This window comes from Micropterus salmoides, unplaced genomic scaffold (genome assembly GCF_014851395.1).
Source record: "Micropterus salmoides isolate LMB-PRFRI ecotype aquatic unplaced genomic scaffold, ASM1485139v1 Ms_hic_scaffold_9, whole genome shotgun sequence".
In the NCBI taxonomy this organism is placed as follows: Eukaryota; Metazoa; Chordata; class Actinopteri; order Centrarchiformes; family Centrarchidae; genus Micropterus; species Micropterus salmoides.
Genome location: NW_024044681.1, coordinates 14,225,682 through 14,244,936, shown reverse-complemented (window position 1 = coordinate 14,244,936; position 19,255 = coordinate 14,225,682). Strand labels below are relative to the sequence as shown.

The 19,255-nt window shown below is 40.2% G+C and overlaps 1 protein-coding gene across 8 annotated transcripts in view; it reads left to right on the top strand.

The window, feature by feature from the left end:
• nsd1b (nuclear receptor binding SET domain protein 1b) overlaps nt 1-19,255 on the top strand; it is a 39,047-nt gene that overhangs the window by 4,613 nt on the left and 15,179 nt on the right. For 6 of the 8 annotated variants that reach the window (XM_038708383.1, XM_038708381.1, XM_038708387.1 and 3 more), the window contains 11 exons: nt 2,914-3,015; nt 3,446-3,587; nt 4,240-4,412; nt 4,622-7,691; nt 10,740-10,852; nt 11,013-11,268; nt 12,955-13,055; nt 14,123-14,165; nt 14,511-14,770; nt 16,031-16,168; nt 19,013-19,136. In XM_038708383.1, coding sequence (XP_038564311.1) covers nt 2,914-3,015; nt 3,446-3,587; nt 4,240-4,412; nt 4,622-7,691; nt 10,740-10,852; nt 11,013-11,268; nt 12,955-13,055; nt 14,123-14,165; nt 14,511-14,770; nt 16,031-16,168; nt 19,013-19,136 — 4,522 coding nt within the window. The remainder of the gene's footprint in view (nt 1-2,913; nt 3,016-3,445; nt 3,588-4,239; nt 4,413-4,621; nt 7,692-10,739; nt 10,853-11,012; nt 11,269-12,954; nt 13,056-14,122; nt 14,166-14,510; nt 14,771-16,030; nt 16,169-19,012; nt 19,137-19,255) is intronic. The other 2 variants (XM_038708386.1, XM_038708388.1) reach the window with 2 other exon arrangements.

Below are 19,255 nucleotides of genomic sequence, written 5' to 3'. Positions count from 1 at the left end.
TATGTTGAAAACCTCTGGATATACAGGCAAAAATTTTGTCCACAATGTCAGACTTTGAAAACTCCAGACCTACTCTAATTAGGGCCTGACTCGCAATTAGAGATCATGTAGGTCTTTTCCTCCACAGGAGCATAACAACCTCTAACTTAACTTTTCATTGTCACTGGTTCTGCTTTGTTTCTGCTGTTCTCTAACCGCTTTGGAGACACGTTCCTCAAACTAAATTTTGACACCGCTCAGGGCATGATGCTAAATCCAAAGAAAGAGGCGAGAGCAGCACGCCCACAACTCGTGAAGACAATAGACATTTGACTTGTCAAGCAGGAAAAGCACACGTATTACTTGTAACATTAGCAATGCCTCTGTCAGTAAACCATGACAGTACCAGGACCCTAGAACTGAAGCAGCTTAATGAAATTCAGCCATCAATAATTTTAGTATTTAAACCTGTGCTTTTCTTATTGTAAAAAGCCCATGGTCATTCAGTGCCAACAAAAACCTCCTCATGGTCATATAACAGCAAAAACGCAATTAGCTGAGTTTGATATTTATCGGTGTTGATGGCATTCACAAGAACACCTATTTAGTAACAAATGTCCTATAATGTTCCTGATCAGAGCACCTGATCAAAGGGAAAAATTGTGTTAAGAGGTGGATGCTACACTGAAATCAGAATCAGCCTGACCAGTAAATCTGCCGGGCTCTAATCAGGCTCTGCTGGTATGTAAAAAGGTTGTGGTTTTACAGGTAGTTTGTGAGGAAACCAGCGTAGATCCCAGGAAGTCACGGTTCCTGGCCAAGAAATAGTTACAGCAAGCAACTCCCCATAAGACCACAACTTGTTGTTTTTACAAACACCTGTTGACACAGCCAGGTGAGGTGTAAATTATGAATCACTTTGTCTTTTTGAATAATTGAATCATTTCAATTAAATGAGTCACTGACTATGTAGCTCATTCACTGTTTTTCCCTAAACTATCATTCGCATCACTGTAAAAATGTACTTATGTACAACAGTAAGTGAACGCATCACCGCTCATACGGACGCGACATTCAGCACTGATTCTGTCCTCAGTTCATTAGTGTGCTCAGTTTGTTGCCAATTTGAGCTGTTAGGTTCAGCTAAGTACAAAACTAGGCCTATACAAGCACTGTTAATACATCATGTCACATCATGATTGTTTTTGCTGGCTTTTGACAGTCTTTGAACGAGGAAATAACATACTGTGTATCACAACTGGGCTGATAATGATGCTGTCCGTCACCACTGAGGAGCTGCCCTGCAAGAAGCTACTGATTCCATCAGACACTGATGATTCAGTATAGTCCTATTCATTCATTGCACATAGAAAGGCCAGGGAAACCGGGGTTTGAACTTACAACCTTCTTGCTGTGAGGCGACAGTAACTTTCGATCAGTAAACTAAATTGAAAGATCTCTGCGAGCGCTTTTTCTTTTATTGATGAGTCGCAAACCTCCTCCAAAAACGACAGTCACAAGTATAAAACGAGAAAGGAGTCTCTTTAAACAAGTCACTTAACTTGCCTACAGTAAAAAGTCTAAAAAAGCAAAAGAGGAAAAGAGAATCTGCATGTCCAGCTGATCAAACCAAATACATCTGAAATCAGCTGCAGCCGGAGGCTCCGTGAGTAAAATCAGCTGATCGCTGATACGCCACAAAAGCGCTTAAATGATATGATGGAACGCAGCGATTGATCAGTGACAAGTGATGTGAATAGTAAATAAAAATGTACAGAGAAGTGTTAAGTGATACCAGAAGCTGAAACCAACAGAAAGCCAAGCTTGTGGTGATAAACTTGCAAAAGTGATGAACATGCCAGAGGCCGCAGCCGAAGGTGAGCAACTGTGCATGCAGGCCTTTATTTATACAGTTTATGGTAAATGCACATAATGAAAAAAAAGACATGCTCTTCTCTTTCTTTCGGTGTGTTGCTTGCGTGTTTGGCTGCAAGAAAAACCATACAAATAGTATTGTTTTGCCGCGATCTGGTTACAAAAAGTATCATTTGAAGTACTGGTTTGACTGGAGACGTTTTGATTCTTCTCGATACTGGACTGTTTTGGTCGATATCATAAAGTTATCGAGTAGAGATGCCCATCCCTACTTCACTGCGTAGTTAAAACAGAGTGTTAAACACACAGACTGAAAGGAGGTGCTGCAGCAATGTGCAGTATGACAGAAAGCTCCCCACTAGAAAGCACGCCCCATCCACAATGGCTGAATCCTTGCCGCAGCAACCCAGGTGCGAGTCCAACCTGCGGCCTATAGCTGCATGTCGTCCCCTTTCCCTCCCCCACGTTTCCTGTCTCTCCAAAAAAAAAAGTGTGGAAATAAAAGACTTCCACGATAGCGAGAACAAATAGTCAGGGACTGATCAACACGATGGATTATTTTATAGTACTTACAGTTGATCTGGTTCTGGTGCTCATCCAGGCAGCATTTTCCGCTCAGTCTCTCTTCCTCCTGGCAGTAAAACGTTACTGTGTTAGTAGTGTAAACAAAGACACTCCCCCAGTACACTGAGCTCCAAGTCTGGGTAGAGTCAGCTAACAGGACCGCTAACTACCTAATGGCAGCTTGAGTTAGCAGCACTGGACCGGTAAGTGACTTCTGAGTGACAAGAGAAAAGGTCCGCGTTGCAATAATCCGCTGAAATTTTAGTCCCAGTGGCAAGGCACAGCTCCCGAATGGAGATTGAGGTTTTCTGCGACTACCCAACTAATTTAGTTTTTGACCAAGGCTAACGGTTTGGTCGACTGTTAGGGGGCAGCCCTAATAGTCTTCAACTGCGTCTCACATGTCTTCATTCAGCACTGAATGCAAAAAGCTATTAAGTGGATCTTTGTGCTCAAGTTGTCCTCACTAATAACTCCAACATCTAATGTTTTCAGGCATACACCTCACAGTTGGTTCAGATTTCCTGCCACAACAGTTCAGGCAAAGACCCAGAGAAACCTAGACAGGTCAAGCAAAGTCAAAAAATCCCCATACAGGTAAACAAATCTCCTACTTTGGACTTAAAAATAAGCATTAGACTATAACCTGATCGGTTACAGTGATTTGCACAATTAAAGTTACTTCATGGGTTGTTGTTTATAAATGTAATATTTGTGATGATGATGATTTAAATCCACAGTCTTTAATGCGATCAACAGTTGTTTAACACAGGCAGACATGTATGATCATCATCTGTGAGTCTTCACATTATGGATTATACAGCAAGCCTATGTTAATGTCTTTTAAAGTAGAGTAAATGCACATCAAAATGCGGTGGGTCACGACGTACATAAACGTGTTGAAATAACAAGAGCGGCCAACACACCTGTAACTCTGATACAGAACATTTGGTGAGAACACAAAACCTGTTTTCATTTTCATACGTCTCACTGCAGTTTTTTTTCTCTATTGTAATGTTGTTGACAGCAGAACAGCCTCAAGAAAAAGCCTTTGCCCCCTGTGAAGTTTTTAGAGGGTGAAGTTATTTGGGCAAAGTTCAACCGAAGACCCTGGTGGCCCTGTGAGGTGATCGTTGACCCCGTACAGGGAATATATCACAGAGTGAAAGGTGGGCCTGAAACTTTGTTGACTTGCCGTGGTTATCTAGACTAATGCATTGTATATGGGTTGCTATGGATTATTTTGCTCGCCAGTTAATTGACATCCCCAGCTGGTGATAGCAGAGCTTTCTTGTATAATGAACAGTGATTCACAGTGTGTAACAAAGCTGATAATAAGATTGTTTGAGATAATCATTTAAGACATATTATTGCACACATGCTGAAAAACACATTCAGAAATGTATAGTTATGTTCCTCCTTCATCACTATTCATCCCTATTGGAAACAGTTGTATTCACTGACATGTACACTTACTGTATTAGGCTTTCATGCTATTTAAGTGTTTGTTGTTTTTCCTTTGCAACTGTGGATTTCTACAGTTAGTCTAGTCACAAACACTCAATTGTTCTAAAGTCCCAGTAAGTTGAGGCCACAAACTGCTGGTAAATCTACTAGATTATGGTTAACAGGAACTTATTAAATCAAATTTTATATAGAAGTGCTGCACATTTTATTGTAGTTGTGTAAAATCAAAGTTCAGTTTTCTTAAATTTTAAATCTCCCTTTGCGTAGTTGGGGCACTCGTGTATTTCCTGTGCAGGATTGTGTAGTTTTAGTTTACGTCTCATGAGATTGAGGCTCATGTTTTTGTTGTCTTAGAGCCCAGTGACCGGCCCTGTCGGCTCTACCATGTCAGGACCTTTGGGGAACCTGTGGAGCTAACCTGGGTTGAGGAAAAAGCAACTCATACCTTCCATGGAGGCTTTGAATTTGAACAGCTCACCCTACTGCACCGGAGGGGGAAGCAAAGGGAGCAGAACTACAAATATACTGTAATTATTATTTTATTAATTATGAGTAGCTACTTGCATGCCCTAATAAAAAAAGCTGGTCTAAATCATAATCATTGCTGGGTGATTGTCTTGTTAGAATAAAAGAAACTTTGCACACCACAAACCAAAACAGATTTGTTCATTCTTGTTCAATTACTTTATAATTGTTTACAAAGGGTGAGCAGTGTTTTCCTTTTATCTTTCTGCAGATTGCAAAGCGTTTTCAGGAGTCGTGGAAATCCAGTGTGGCACAAGCTGAATATGTTCTCCCAGAGAGACCCAGAATGGCTTCCTCCAATCCTTCATCTGTAGATGATACCTTCCACAACATTTCTACTCCGGAGACAGTGAATTGGGCCCATCCAACCTTTCCTCCCTCTACTTCGCCCACCCTTCCTGAGACATCGCACATGACCAATGGATCTATTTCATCCCCCGTCATTTCATCACCAATTACAACTCCAGCAAAGCCAAGCACTTTAAGGAAATCTTCTGGCAAGAAGAAACCAAGTAAATCGTCAAAGGATATGATTAGTAAACACTCTAAAAAGATGTTGCATAATAGCCCTGACCAGTCAGATAGAGACAATGGAGAGTGCCCATATTCTGATCTCGACTCAGTCCCTAAGATTTTGTGTCCTAAAGCACTTGAACGTCAGACTAAGCTAGTTCCAACTCAGCTATCAATTAGAGTTGTCAAAGAGGAGAAGAAGCAGCCAGAGATTCAGAGTGGTCTTTGGTTTAGTAAATCAGGCAAAGACAGACGACCTAAAACAACCAGTCCGCTGCCAGACCGCACTCTCTTTAGTAAGGTTCCCTGTAAGAAGAAGAACTCATCTGTAGTAAGTAAAAAGACACTGGTTCCTAGTGCCTCCTCCTCCGGTGGTGGACCCACTGACCAGTCAGGGTTGTCAGAAAAGCATAAGACTGAAAAAAATCTGCCACCTGAACAGTCAGGAAATTTTAAACATAAAAACACCCTGGTTGCTAACAGGCCTTTTGGTTCAACTTGTAGTCCCGCTGACGAATCAGGATTGTCAGACAAGCAGAAGTCCCTGGTCTCTGTTGAGACTGGTGTGCCCTCTGACAAATGTGGAAAGGGTAGACAGACAGTCAGTAATACAAGTGACACTTTTACTGCCACAAAGTTGGACCAATTTGGCAGCTCAGATGCTAAAAAGGCCTTAGAGCCCAGCCTGACTGTCAGTTTCAATGACCAGTCAAGGTTTTCAGAGAGTTTAAAGAGTGTCAGTCAATCTGAACATTCTGACATCATTACTAATAAAAAGGACAGGATTTCTGACCAAGCAGAAGAAGAAGAAAGTAACAAGACTCCGGCATCCAGTTTAAATGTTGACACTACTGACCCATTAGCAAGGCTAGAAAAGCAAACAAGTCTGGTCTCTCAGTGTAGGCAGCCCTTTGTCAAATTAATACGCAAGGACATAAAGGGTAAGAAGTTCCTAAACTCCAGTATAACCATTAGTCCCACTGACCAGTCTGGATGCACAAAGAATGAAAAAACACCTGATAGTAATGTGACTAACATGTCCTCTAAACAATCAGATCGGGTGGACGGCACGGCAAGTGTCTCCATAGATCAGGTAGTCAGTTCAGAAGCCATAAAGGTCTCAGTTAAGAAATTAAAAGCTAGCAGTGGGACTGGTATTCTTTGTCTCTCATCAGAATCATCACAAGGGAAAACCATTGCTGCATCCAATGTGGCAAGTGCATCTGATGAGTTATGTAGCCCTGAAGCTGAAAGGATACCAGTTTTAAATGTAAGTCCAAACAATGTGACTTTCTCACCCTCTAAACAATCAGATCGATCAGAAGGAAAGAAGACTTCTGCCACCAATGTAACAAGCATGTCGTCTGACCAGCAGGGCAGCGCAGAGCAAAACATTGCGTCTGTCTCTAGTACAGTTTTTAATACAGCTACTCTGCCTTCTGACCAGCATGGGACTTTAATTTGTAGGAATGCCCATGTGCCCCAAGGCCTGTCTTCTAAAAAATACAAGAAAGTTGTCCACAAATCAAAGCTGGTTCCAGAAAAAGTGAATAAAATCCTACAACAGGAGCAGCCTGCCCACCTCCCAGCCAGCACTCGGCTGATGACCAGAGCCCTGAAGGCCATGCAAGAGGTGGAACAGAAGAAGCGTGAAAAAACCAGAAAGGAAGCAGAGCAGAAAGAACTCTTGAATCCACACAGAAAAGCTGACAACCTTGTGTACCACTCTGCACGAAACTCCCGTTGGAATGCTGGGGCCAAACTGGACATTTGCAATAAAGTAAAATCTCTTGAATCTCATTGTAATGATGATGGTGAGTCTGATCAGGACGCTTTTTCTAGCAGTAGCACCCCCTCTTTTTCTGATTCAGTTGACTTTGAGGCTGATGTCAAGAGTGAAGATGAAGACCTCTCGATATCCTCAACGCCACCAATGGACTTCATACCCCTTACTTCTAGGGTAAAAGCAAAGAAGGAAGATAATTCCTCTGACATATGCTCCTCATCCTCACCTTCCTCACCATTTTCTTTTATGAATGCTTTTAAAAACGTGGAGGAGGTATCCTTCCAGTCCCTGATAAATGAGGGTGATGGTAAACCCATTTCTTTCAAACCAGACACAAACTACAAGTTCAGCACTTTTCTAATGATGCTGAAGGACTTGCATGACACTAGGGAGCGAGAAGGGACCCCCTTAGAACTGGAAATTGGGCCACCAAGTGCACATGTTAAGGAGGAACCCTTAGTGATGCCTGGGGAGGCTACACCTGCAGGCCAAGATCAACAAAATGAACATGTTAATAACAATTCAAATTCAAGTCCAGACAAAATCAAACACAATGAAGACAGCACAAATCAAACATCCAAAAGGCCCTATAACAGAAGGGGAAGCTCTACTGGGGTGAAAAAGAAAGCCCACCGCAAAGTGCCTTGTCGTCCTGCCAGGTCTGGACCTGGTTTCCCAGGACTGGAGTCCTTGCCAGTAATGGATTCTTCATCAGGAGTGGATTGCTCATCAAGAGTCCAGTCCCTGTTGGGCATACAGACTAGCAACTGGGAGAGACAGGCAGGAGGTGGAGATGAAGTGGTTGGTGAGGAGGAGGAGAGGTGGAGCAGAGTAAGTGAGAATCAGAACATGGTGCCTTTGGAGCAGACGGAGTGCGACACTACGCTGTGTCTGGAACAGCCGAATGGCCTGGTTGCAGACTGCGCTGAAACTAACAAAAGCTTGATGCGCAATGCTGGAGAAGATGACAAGGCTCCAACAGGTAAGTCTAGTTTAGGGTCTGTATGCAGAGGGAGATTGCGTGAAGCAAAGATACTTGCATTGAGGTGAAAGGACCAGGTGCATTCCTGTGTTCTAATAACAACTGGAAGTTATTGTAATTTGGCCTACTCTTTCTCAGAGTCATAGTCAAGTCACAGTCAAGTCTTGATGAGTCAGATTCAGATTCAGAAGTCATGATTCAGGTTGACTTACACTTTCTGGAGATATTATTATCTGTGATGTCCATTGGACAATAAATGTCTTTAAATCCGCTTAGAAATCATAGAAATAAACTTACCTGAAAATCATCACGTTGTTAAGTTTTATTCAGTAGTAAATCTAATAATAGCTGTGTGTACATACATGGGTACATTGCAAACAGGAACTGCTAATAGCTAATTCACTAACAAAGACCACACCAATGTGAGGTATAAAAAGGTAGTTTATTCAGATAATGATGAGTATTTATGATGGAGGGGGAGAGGGGAGAGGGATGAAGGGGTCGTGAACGGTGGGATGAAGGGGGTTGTTTAGGCTAGGAACCCGGAGGTCGAGACTCAGGTTGGGGGCTCGTCTCGATAAGCGGCTTGCTTATCAACCCCCTGTGGTTCCTGTAATATAAAATGAACCATTACTTTGGAGGAATTATGGATTTTGGCATGCAAGTATTTGATTGTGGGAGGAAACCAGAGCCCCTGGGGAAACGCACACAAACACGAGGAGAACATGCAAACCACACAGAAAGGCCCGGGCTGACCAAGATCTGAACACAGGACCTTCTTGCCGTGAGGCCACTGTGCTGCCCGTTGAAAGAGGTGATAAACAGTGTTTGGTGGGGTTAGACAGGCTTATAGACATATGTGCAGGTGATTGGATTAGAGATGAAATCAGTGAAGTACGGTTGGTTGGATTGGAGGAATTGAATGAGGCACAGGTGGTTGAATTAGTGAGAGAGGTGTGGTCCTGTTCCTTAACTTTAGTTATGTAAATTCATATTGATGTACTTTTAATGGTGCCAGTTTTCCAAAATGTAAAAACTACATTAAATGTCCTTTTCGCACGGAGGTAGATGGGGGTGGCAGAATGCAGTTGTCCTGTTTTTGTCTGCGCGGGGGCCACAGTGTCAGACTTTGAAAACCCCTGCTGTACAGAAATTGAAGGAGCTCACAACCTGAGTAACAGCAGAAGCGAGTCATATAATAGCAATGGGATGCACCGGGGAGAGTGTATTGCTGTAGTGGTTAGACACATATTTGAACACTTAAAATCACATATGCCTCTGTTCTTTTTGGCAATTGGTTCTATAAATGCTACACACATACCCATTACCCTGTGATTTCCATTACAGAAATGTTTGACCACAGTGTGACATGGATGAACAAAGACCAAGTTGGCTCAATTTCTGTACTGAGTATTTTCTCCATTTTGGGGTGTACTCAGCAAAAAGGAATCACACTCATAGTGCCACGGTTGTACAGATAACGAGCAGACTGGCAAGATTCGACAGCCTAGCATAAGAAAGTGAAAAGCACAGAATGCTGGTAAAACTATGCAACACTTAAGTTAAAGTTAACTGAAATTGGATTTGAATGAAATACTGATTACTTATCTACCGTATATACCATGGCTATGGAAATATGTGTTTCTGAATGACTGATTTCTTAAAATGGTCCAACAGTACATCTCACACAGTTGCATATGAGAGTTTAATCATCACTCTAAATCAGTGGTGGCAAGGTAAACTGCAGGTAACCTAGAAACAGTTAATTTTATTGTTTTTACGTGCTGCACTTAAACTAGACTACATATAAACTTTAACAAATCAACACTACTTTGGTTGCTTGTGGTACGTAGCCATGGTACCAGTGCAATAATTAGGGTTGCCAACTTCTTGAAATGGAAATAAGGGACAGGATACGGGGAGCGTGGGCAAATACGCATTTAACAAATATAACGTGTTTTACAGCTGCATGACTGCCTTATTATTACAGTTACTGTTTCTAAATATATGATATACTTGGTTGTAAGAAGTCCTATTCATATCATATATCTCAGCAAGACATTTTTCCCTTTTCATCGCTGTAAAAAGTTTAAAATTGTCATTGGCAGATGGTGCAGTTGGCCCTATATTGTTGCATTTTAGATAATTTATGGAGTAAGTGGTGGGTCTGGGGGTACACCCCCAGAAAGTTTTGAGCATTAAATATTTAATTTTCTGCATTCTGGTGAAATGTTCTGCACTTTTGGAATAAATTAGCAGTTAAATATAACATAATATAATATAATGGAGTAGGTCTGTAGGCCTATAAGACTTCCAAGCATTCTGTAGCCTACTTCTTTCTTTCATGATTTAGTCTTCCCTCCTCTTTTGTGTCTTTGGTTGGGGAAGTAACCTTTAAACGTGCATTTGGCACCTATTCACATCAATGATAAATTTATTAAGTTTTAATTTAAATATAAACTCCTGTGTTTCAGCAAATGTTCTGCTCATGTTCAAAACTTAATGCACATTCAAAATCTATCCCACACATGATCTGTGTTTTCTGACATGTCAAGAAAAAAGTTGTAATACTACGAGACTAACGTCATAAATTCATAATATTTTTAGACTTCATTTGTCTACCTGCCGTATTCGTTATTGCTCCGCTGGAAGTGGCTATCGTCTTCAGACTCTATAGAACCATCACGTTGAACACCAGTGTTGCATCAGCTGGGTTGAGTAGAATCACACCAACCAAGATTTTATTAATGAAGAATACATGGCTAAAACAACGTTAAAATATAAACGTGCAAGAATTGACAATACCAAATAAATTGAACAATGAGAACAACCCTTTGCTGAATGTCTCTCCCCTCTCTCTCCAATAAATGGCTACCAACATCCCAACAAAACAGGGCTGAGAGATCAATGCAATAAAGTCCATTGACATAGAGCTGTGCAGTTCAGAAAGTCTTTATAATGTGTAGTGAGACATTATACTCAATGAAACACACTATAAACAACAGGAAATAACAAAAGCTAGTGTATTTTCTTATGTATGTTTTTCAGCACATAAACGAATAAGAAAACCGAGTAAGAGGTTGATTGAATGGACCGAAGAGTATGATCAGATTTTCTCCACGAGGAAGAAAACCAAAAAGCCTCTCCAGTTGATTGGAAAGGTAAAAATCATACAAAGTAAGAGCTGTTGTAACTTTATAATGAAATGTTATTAGAAATGCATAATACTATGGCATTAAGCATCCAGTTTCACCTTTTGCGGCCACACATGAAACTTGTATCCCTGGTTGACAGTTAATTCACGTCATTTGTTTTTCTCAGGCCCCTCAGCCCATTACCTCTGTGTCCGAACCCTTGAGATCAGACAAGGATTCACATGACCACCCACCCTTGAACTTACTTCCTAAAATACAGACACCACCTCCTGAGGAAAATGCTGTAACAACACCCTCTGAGCTACAAATTCCCAGCACTGAAAACACATCTCCCCAAGATGCGCCGGTGCTTTCCATCGACACGCTAACCCCTCCTCCTGAAGCGGACCCTTCGCTGTCAGAAGTCCTCGTCAAAGACACCGGTAAGGCAGTGTTTGTGTATCTTTCTTTGCAACTTAACTGCTAAGTTGTCTGGGAAAGCAGTCTTATGTCTGCCAAAGTAAAGTCTTCTTGGTAAATGTAAATACACTACATGGGCAAAAGAATGTGGACACCTAAACAAAGTATGTTGTCATGATCTGGCTCTTGAAATTGTGACAAATGTGGAGACAAACCGTATTAAAAGTGTAAGAAAGTAATTTATTTTTAACAAAGGATAATCAATAAATTTAAGTTGAACGTAAAATCACAGCACGTCATGTGAAAATCAGTAAAGTGAGTGAAAGTATGGTGTATGTGGAGGTGTTGAACTGTAGAAATAAACCAACTGAGAACTCAAAATGGCCTCAGCCACATCTGTGAAAGGGGCCGCCTCTGTGATGACAGGGAAAGAAGAGAGCGAGACACCGCACTTCAGCCAGGCTTAAGTAATCGGCATACACTGCGGCAATCAGGTGCGGCACGATTTACCTAATAAATGTAAGCAAAACAAAATTACATAGCACAGCCCTACCGGGGTCGTCACAATGTAAACACCCAAACATTAAATCCACATGACGTGACTGTTGAACATGTCTTCCCAAAACCTTGGACATTAATCTGCTGCTATTACAGTCTGCACTCCACTTTCAAGAAGATTTTATATGTTGGCTGCAGGGATTTGTTCCCATTTAGCCACAAGAGTATTAATGAGGTTAACAACTGATTGGCTAAAGCCTGGCTTATAGACGGTGTTCCAGTTCATGTCAGAGGTGTTAGATGGGATTGGGGTCGGGGCTCTGACCTTTGAAGGCCAGTGAAGTTCTTCCACACCAAGATGAGAAAACTATTTTTATCCTCCTAACATGTTAAAGCCAGAAAGTTGGAAGCACACAGTTGTTAAAAAAAATTGTATGCTGGAGCATTATTATTTCTATTTATTGGAACTGAGGGGCGAAAACTAAAAACTAAAATCACCCCCAGACTGAAAGTACACAAAAGTATGGGGTGTCCAGATACTTACAGTGATGAAAGAAGTATTCAGATTTTATTTTAAGTAAAAATACAAATACAACAATGTAGTAAGTAGAAGCATTTAAAATTTTACTTAAGTGAAACTATTAGTGGCTAAATTTACTTATAGTAGTATTACTAGTTAGTATTAAATGCAAACTATTTTTTTATGCAGAAAAATGTCCCCTGTGACTACTATTATTTAGTATACCACATTGTTATTGCTGATGCCTCAGTGTAAGCAGCATTTTACAGTTGTAGCTGGACAATGAGAAGCTAGTTTTAAATTCTTTATACACAGGATACAGTTAACTTGTGTAAGTGGTTCACAACCTAGGGGTCGGGCACCTGCAAAGTGTCACAAGATGAATCGGAGGGGTTGTGAGATGATTAACGGAAATGGAAAGAAGAATAAACTACAAGTTCTGCTTCACAAATCTGTTTAAAGCTTTTGGACTTTTCTCTAAACTTTTTGTATTTTTGTGAAATATTGGATAATTTTACCATCTTTGGGCCTCAAACAGGTCTTCAGTGAAACCATCTGAGATGTTTAGAGGTGATTCACTTTTAGGTGTAACTAGATATCCGCCCCCAAAGACACTGCTTTTTTGTAAGGGGGTTCAGGGTAATGAAAAGAACTATGCATTGAGTATTTTTATGTGAAATTTAATTATTAGGAAAAGCTCCAGTGCTGGGGAAGAAGCGGAAGAGGAAACCTACTCAGAAGATCCTGGAGTACTGTCTGGAGGCAGAGGCCTCAACAGGCCCCAAGAAGAAGGTACAACATGGACATGTTCTGTTGTGTGTACTTTTACAGTACTTGTGTGTGGTGTATCTGAGTGTGAGTGTGTATTTATACTCTCAGGTCCCAGTTTATTAAGTATGCAATCCAATGCACTAGCTTTGCAATAAATACATCAATTTTGAGCCTCCCAAATGACCATAGAATTTAAACCCACGTACAAAACTCAACATTTTAAGCTTCACAAAGACAGTATTTATTTTAGCCAAATGCACCCACGTGCTGGCCAACCTTCGGGAGCGATTTGGTGTTCAGCCAGCGCCTTGGCCAAGGACACTTTGACATGTGGGCAGGCCCATAAGCTGGAGTGAAGCAGAGATGGTTCTTAAATGTTGGATAAATTTGCTGTTAGTAATTAATTCTGCCTATAAGCAAGTTCCACACCATGGACAAAAGGAAAGAGAATATATGAAAACAGAACTTTATCAAAAATGATTTTTTTGTAAGATAGATTTTATTATCCGGTCTACACGTTTTGAGAAATGGGGTTTCAGGTCTTTCTGGATCTAATTAATAAACGACTGACCACAGAACAAAATAATACAGTTCAGTCTAAACATGAAAAAAACATGAAAACCCAGTACAAGACAAAGAATAGCATGTTGTACAGATGTAATATGTAGTCTTGCCTACACAGACCCTCTGTGAAGATGGTAAATGGACCGTACCTGTATTGCGCCTTTCTAGTCTTCCAACCCCTCAAAGCACTTTGCGTTATATTCTTATACCTGCGTTGCTGTTGTTAATGTTCATACCACTCACATCTACCCTTTTCTGTTAATTGATATAAACCTCTTTATACTGTTCACATATATAACTCTATATAACATTGTGCTCTGATAATAAACTCAAATGTAAAGTGATTTCACTGGGGATTGAACCCAGGAGGAGCGGTGCTATTCATGATCAGTGAAGATGAGAGACAACAAGAAAAACTTGCATTAATTTTATTTTATTTAACAAGATCTTAAGTTAGAAAGTTACAGAAGGATTTTTTTATGTTGTCAGTTTGATGGGAATAGTTTTTGATTCTCTTTCCACAGGTCAAACCACTGAAGACCAATTCAAATTCTGCTGCTCAATCAGGTCAGTGAATCCTCTTACAACAATGTATATTATACTTTCTATGCATTATTATTATTGTTTAATTTTTTACTTCTGTAAAAAAAAGTAATTTCTCTTGTTTCCAGACTTGGAAAGTGAAGTAAATAAAGCATGTGTCCCAAATTTAGCAAATGAAAGAAAAGGCCTTGAATTTCCGGACAACACAAATTACTGTGTTTCTCAAAAGAAAACTATAATTTAACATGAACCAGAATCTAAATTAGAATTAAACAGTTCTAGATGGACATTTTCTTGGTGCTTTGTGACTTAAATAAATAGTAAATTAATCTCACAAACCTCCTTCTAACACATCTTTCTTACTCCCAGATTCTGGGCCACCATCTTTGAAATCAAAGAGTAAGCAGCTCACAGCATCCAGCGCCACACCGACAACCACAGAGACTTCAACCTGTACGCCCACACTGTCTGTACAGACAGGTCCCCCTCCCAGCATTCCTACTCCCGCCTCTCCAGCGCTGGCCCCACCCGAACCCGTCCGGGTGGAGACTGCATCGGTAGAGGTCGATGCTCTTCAAACAGAGGACAGTAAGGCTCAAGAGGTCAAAAAGGACACAGCAGAGTCAGAGGTCAGCCATCTTTACTTTTGTAACTGTTAGTTACATTAAAGTAAGTGAGTTAGTGATTTAGAGTTGAAAGTAGGAGGAAATCAGTCTTTAACTGACACATACTTGGCCCTACTTTTAGAACTGCAAGTAAAAGCCTTTTATCAACTTTTATCAGTTAATCCTATATTTGCCAATATTTAGGAGCTTGAGTGGTGTCCTAACGAGAAGATGGAATTCAAACAAAGATAAAGCACATATACTGTGGCAAGACATGTTGATGATGATGATCTTATGAAAAGATATTTGAAGTTTTGAAGAAGAAAAAGTTTTTTTATTGATATGAAAAAGACAGCGGGGAAATGCAGATTTGAAACTGTGATGTTTCTCTTACAGCCAAACTTCTTCTACAGCCCTTCAGATTATGTGAAATTATGTGGATTATGTGCAAAAAATTTCCCCACAAGCAAGCTGCTAATAAACAAGCTGGGGTTATTTTTCTTAAATAAGTAATTAATGAATTTTTATAAATATACCAATAGTGGAGCTATATTTAAGACATATGTGATATTCATATTGTTACAGTGGATTTCCCAACACTGTGTGATATTACACAAACAGTGTATTTTCTCCATCTATAAGTATGAATAACTTTGCAGGAGGTGTAGTTGAAAGGTAAGATGGACAGTGGAATAGAGTAGATAGATTCTATGTTTTCTTTGAAAATATGCCCAAAGCCCTGATTGCAACATCAACTCTGCATTTGAAATAATGCACTTAATAATGCATATGGTGCTTTTATAGATTATGCCACACAGCTGAATCAAATTATCTACTATTTAAAATTATATACATTTGTTTTTAAAGCCACACAAGTCTTTCCAGTGTTTACTTACTGTCTATTGTGAATGACTTTTTGGTAAATATAATGAGTTCAATATTTATTAATTTTGGCGTCATATTGTTGAATATAAATCCTAGATTGCTTAGTCACGCATAATATTTTTCTATACACATAAAGCTTTTTTTCTGGATTTCACATCTTTTCATTGTCTAATATTTCAAACAGCAGCTGTCAGTCTATCTGTTTTTTTAATGTACATCTTTTACCATGGTGTTTTAATCGTGTGAACGTAAAGTAAAATGTTTTTTTAATAAATCTAAGACAGTTAGGTGTTTTTAGGTTGAGGTTTTTAGGTAGAGCAGTTTCTTGGAGTGCATGTGAGACATAAATAAGGGCCCTGATTGGTTGTTACATGAATTTTTCCTTTTTCTCTCTCAAAGGGTGAACTGTCCAGCTTGGATCACAGCTTCTCCTCCATAAAGGACGACTTGTCGCTGTGTGACGACCCACTTTTACCCTCGAGGAAGATCATAGGGGACCGAGGAGGCCCTGCCTCCATGAAGGAGAACATATGTCAGGTGAGTTTTCCCCGAGGCCCAGTACTGATTGTTATGCCCCGTCTGGAGGTGATCGAGACACAACACGAAAACGCTCCATTTTCTCCAAGGCTCAAGCAGCCAGAGAGACAGATTGCTTACTATGCTGACAGCTTAATTTATTTACAAATTGAGATGAAAAAATACACGGTGCTTGATTTAACTTGAGGGTAGGCAAAGGCCAATAAAACCAAAGAAACCAAATTACATTAACTTACCTCCCTAACAAAAATAAACAAGGTTAACAAAAACAGGTCAGCATGCCCCTAATAGCTCCAAAAGAACAAAAGCCATCAGGCTAAATGTGAGGCAATGGGTGATTGGTGAGGATGGAGATGAATGTTCCCCCCTGCCATGCAATGACGCCATCTTGGCTCCATATATAGCGTGTTGTCATCACTCGCCCTCAACTCACCCGTGTCATGCTTATTTTTATGTTGCTCTGCAACAACGAAACTGATGGAAAAGGTCTTAAGAGCTTTGTCCTCTCCAATTTTTCAGAAGCTTCCTGAGAAAAGTTCTCACTTTCCTCTGAGCCTTATTTTCTGGAAGACATTTCAGCATGTATTTTAGCAGTGATGGAGTTTATCTTTAGGAGAGGGAACTGCTGGTGACTCTGTCTAATTCATTCCTCATGAACTTTTGAAATAGCCTATATGTTGTTTGTTTGTACAGCTGCAGTGTTGCAGGCTGCCTTCGTGTATAAAGTACTGGGCATTTCATTAATACAGAGTATTGATATTTATTAATAGCTAATATTTACTGATGTTGCTGTATATTTTATTTCTGTGGAAAGAATTGCTGCAATGAGGTTTGGTTTGGTTTTCCCATTGTAACTAGATATTTATCATGTTATAATGAGCAAATTATTATTTTCTTGTGATAAGAATGTATCGCTTAATATTACAGAACTTTCGATTTATTTCTAACAAGAAAGCTTTCTTTGGTATGTAACAAGAAAAAGATCCAGTCAATGCCAAAGAGACATTGTAGCCCAGAGCAGTCATATAATTATTGATGTAGACACGTGGCTGGGTATTTTTATGTATTACGTCAGGGGTTATTATGGGTAGTTATTGTGTGTGAATTTGGTGTCAGATTAGATCGTTACTGGTGTTGGCTGCTGGATATGATCTGACACCTCCCACCGCCCCTGCTTGGACCCGAGTCTGAAGTTTATACACAGTTTTTAATCTGTGTTCAGGTATATGTGAGCTGTGATTGTCTCCGGTCACCCACACCCACAGGATAAACAGGTTTAGATTGACACAATAAAAAAAACTGTCAATTTTTCTAACCAAAGCAGGCTGTGTCTTCTCTTTAAGCATTGACTGCATCTTCTTCTCATTTTAACACTTCTTGTAATGACAACACACTGGGGGAATATTTGCTCTCAACCTTCCCTTGTGTCGCCTTTTTCCATCTCTGCTGCTAGTGTCTCCTTGTGTAGCAGGGCCCAATTGTGATGGCTAGATGACTCAGAGCAAACGGTCTGCAGTGGTTAGTACCTATCAAAAGTGGTCCAAGGAAGGAGAAGCTGTGAACCGGCAACAGGGTCATGGATAGCCAAGGCTCACTGATGCATGTGGGAAGCACAGGCTGGCCCGTGTGGTCCGGACAGCTTGCCTGACTGTTGGTCAAATTGCTGAAAAAGTCAATGCTGGTTCTGATAGAAAGATGTCAGAACACACAGTGGAGTCCAGGCCATGACGGGTCAGGGTTGTTTTGGTAGCAAAAAGGAAAAAGGGAGACCTACATTATCACCATCATAATGTTATGGCTGATTGGTGTATGTACACAAGAAAATTTATCCTCTTCACCTGAGCGTCTAAACAAGAGTACACTTGTTATACTTATATAAAGTATATATACTTGATATATATGAGCCTATACAACGGGTATGACATCAAATTCCATTGCACAGATCCGTATCACTCTGCGACAAACAGGGTTCGAGTTATAATCTGAGCTTCGTGGTGGTCTCACGCCCCATTTACACCTGATATTAAAATGCGATTTGATGCAGATCGCATTTTACCGGCGGAGATAAATAAATAAATAATGAGAGTGAGAGAAAGACAGAGGCAGAACAACAAACGGCAACGTGCAAATAGATATAAATAAATAGTTATAATAATTCTATCCTTTGATGTATTTTGCTTAGCAAACGTCATGCGCTATGTAGCCTACCGGCAGCCTGGTGGAACTACTTTTTGTATTCATAAAGAAATGTGTTTCAAATTGGAGTGCTTCTGTTCGCCTACTTTATTTTTTGCCATGCTTGGTAAACTTTTTATAAAAGCAATAGCTCACTTCAGGCCGTGGTATACGCTTATTATATTACAGTTAAGGGGGTTGGTGAACAACAGCCCTTAACTGTGATATAATAAGCGTATACCACGGCCTGTCGTGAGCTATTGCTTGATTATACTATACTTGTTCATTGTCTCGGTATAACTAATGATATCATTTTAAATCAATAAGTCAAAGTGGGTTGAAGCACAATTAAAACACTTCTACGGTTTGTAGTAAAAAGAGTACAGCTGGGAGAGGAAAATTCTGAGAACAGCTTTTTGCAAAACATGTTTCAACAGTTTTCATCGGGGCCATCTGCCCCTACTAAAAATCAATTCATTAAATTGGTGGATGTTTCGTTCCAGTGGCTTACAGCATCCTAAGTACATATTGTAAGTCTGTAGATCCCAACTGAAAATACAGCAACTGCAAATGAAATTTAAACCCAACACACAGGACCACTTTGACAGCTACTTTGAATCTCTCTTATTATATTATATCTCCTAAGGAAGGTTGTGTTTTTTGTCCCAGGTGTGTGAGAAGACTGGGGAGCTGCTGCTCTGTGAAGGGCAGTGCTGTGGAGCCTTCCACCTGCCCTGCATCTCTCTGGCCGAGGCCCCTAAAGGGAAGTTTATCTGTCCGGAGTGCAAATCAGGTATGTCTGTGTTTACAGGAATTCCCTGTGGTAAAGATCTGAATTGTAAAAGTAAGTCAAATTAATTATATAAATAGATGTATTAAAACACATAAACTGTGGCAGTTTTGGGGGGAGCC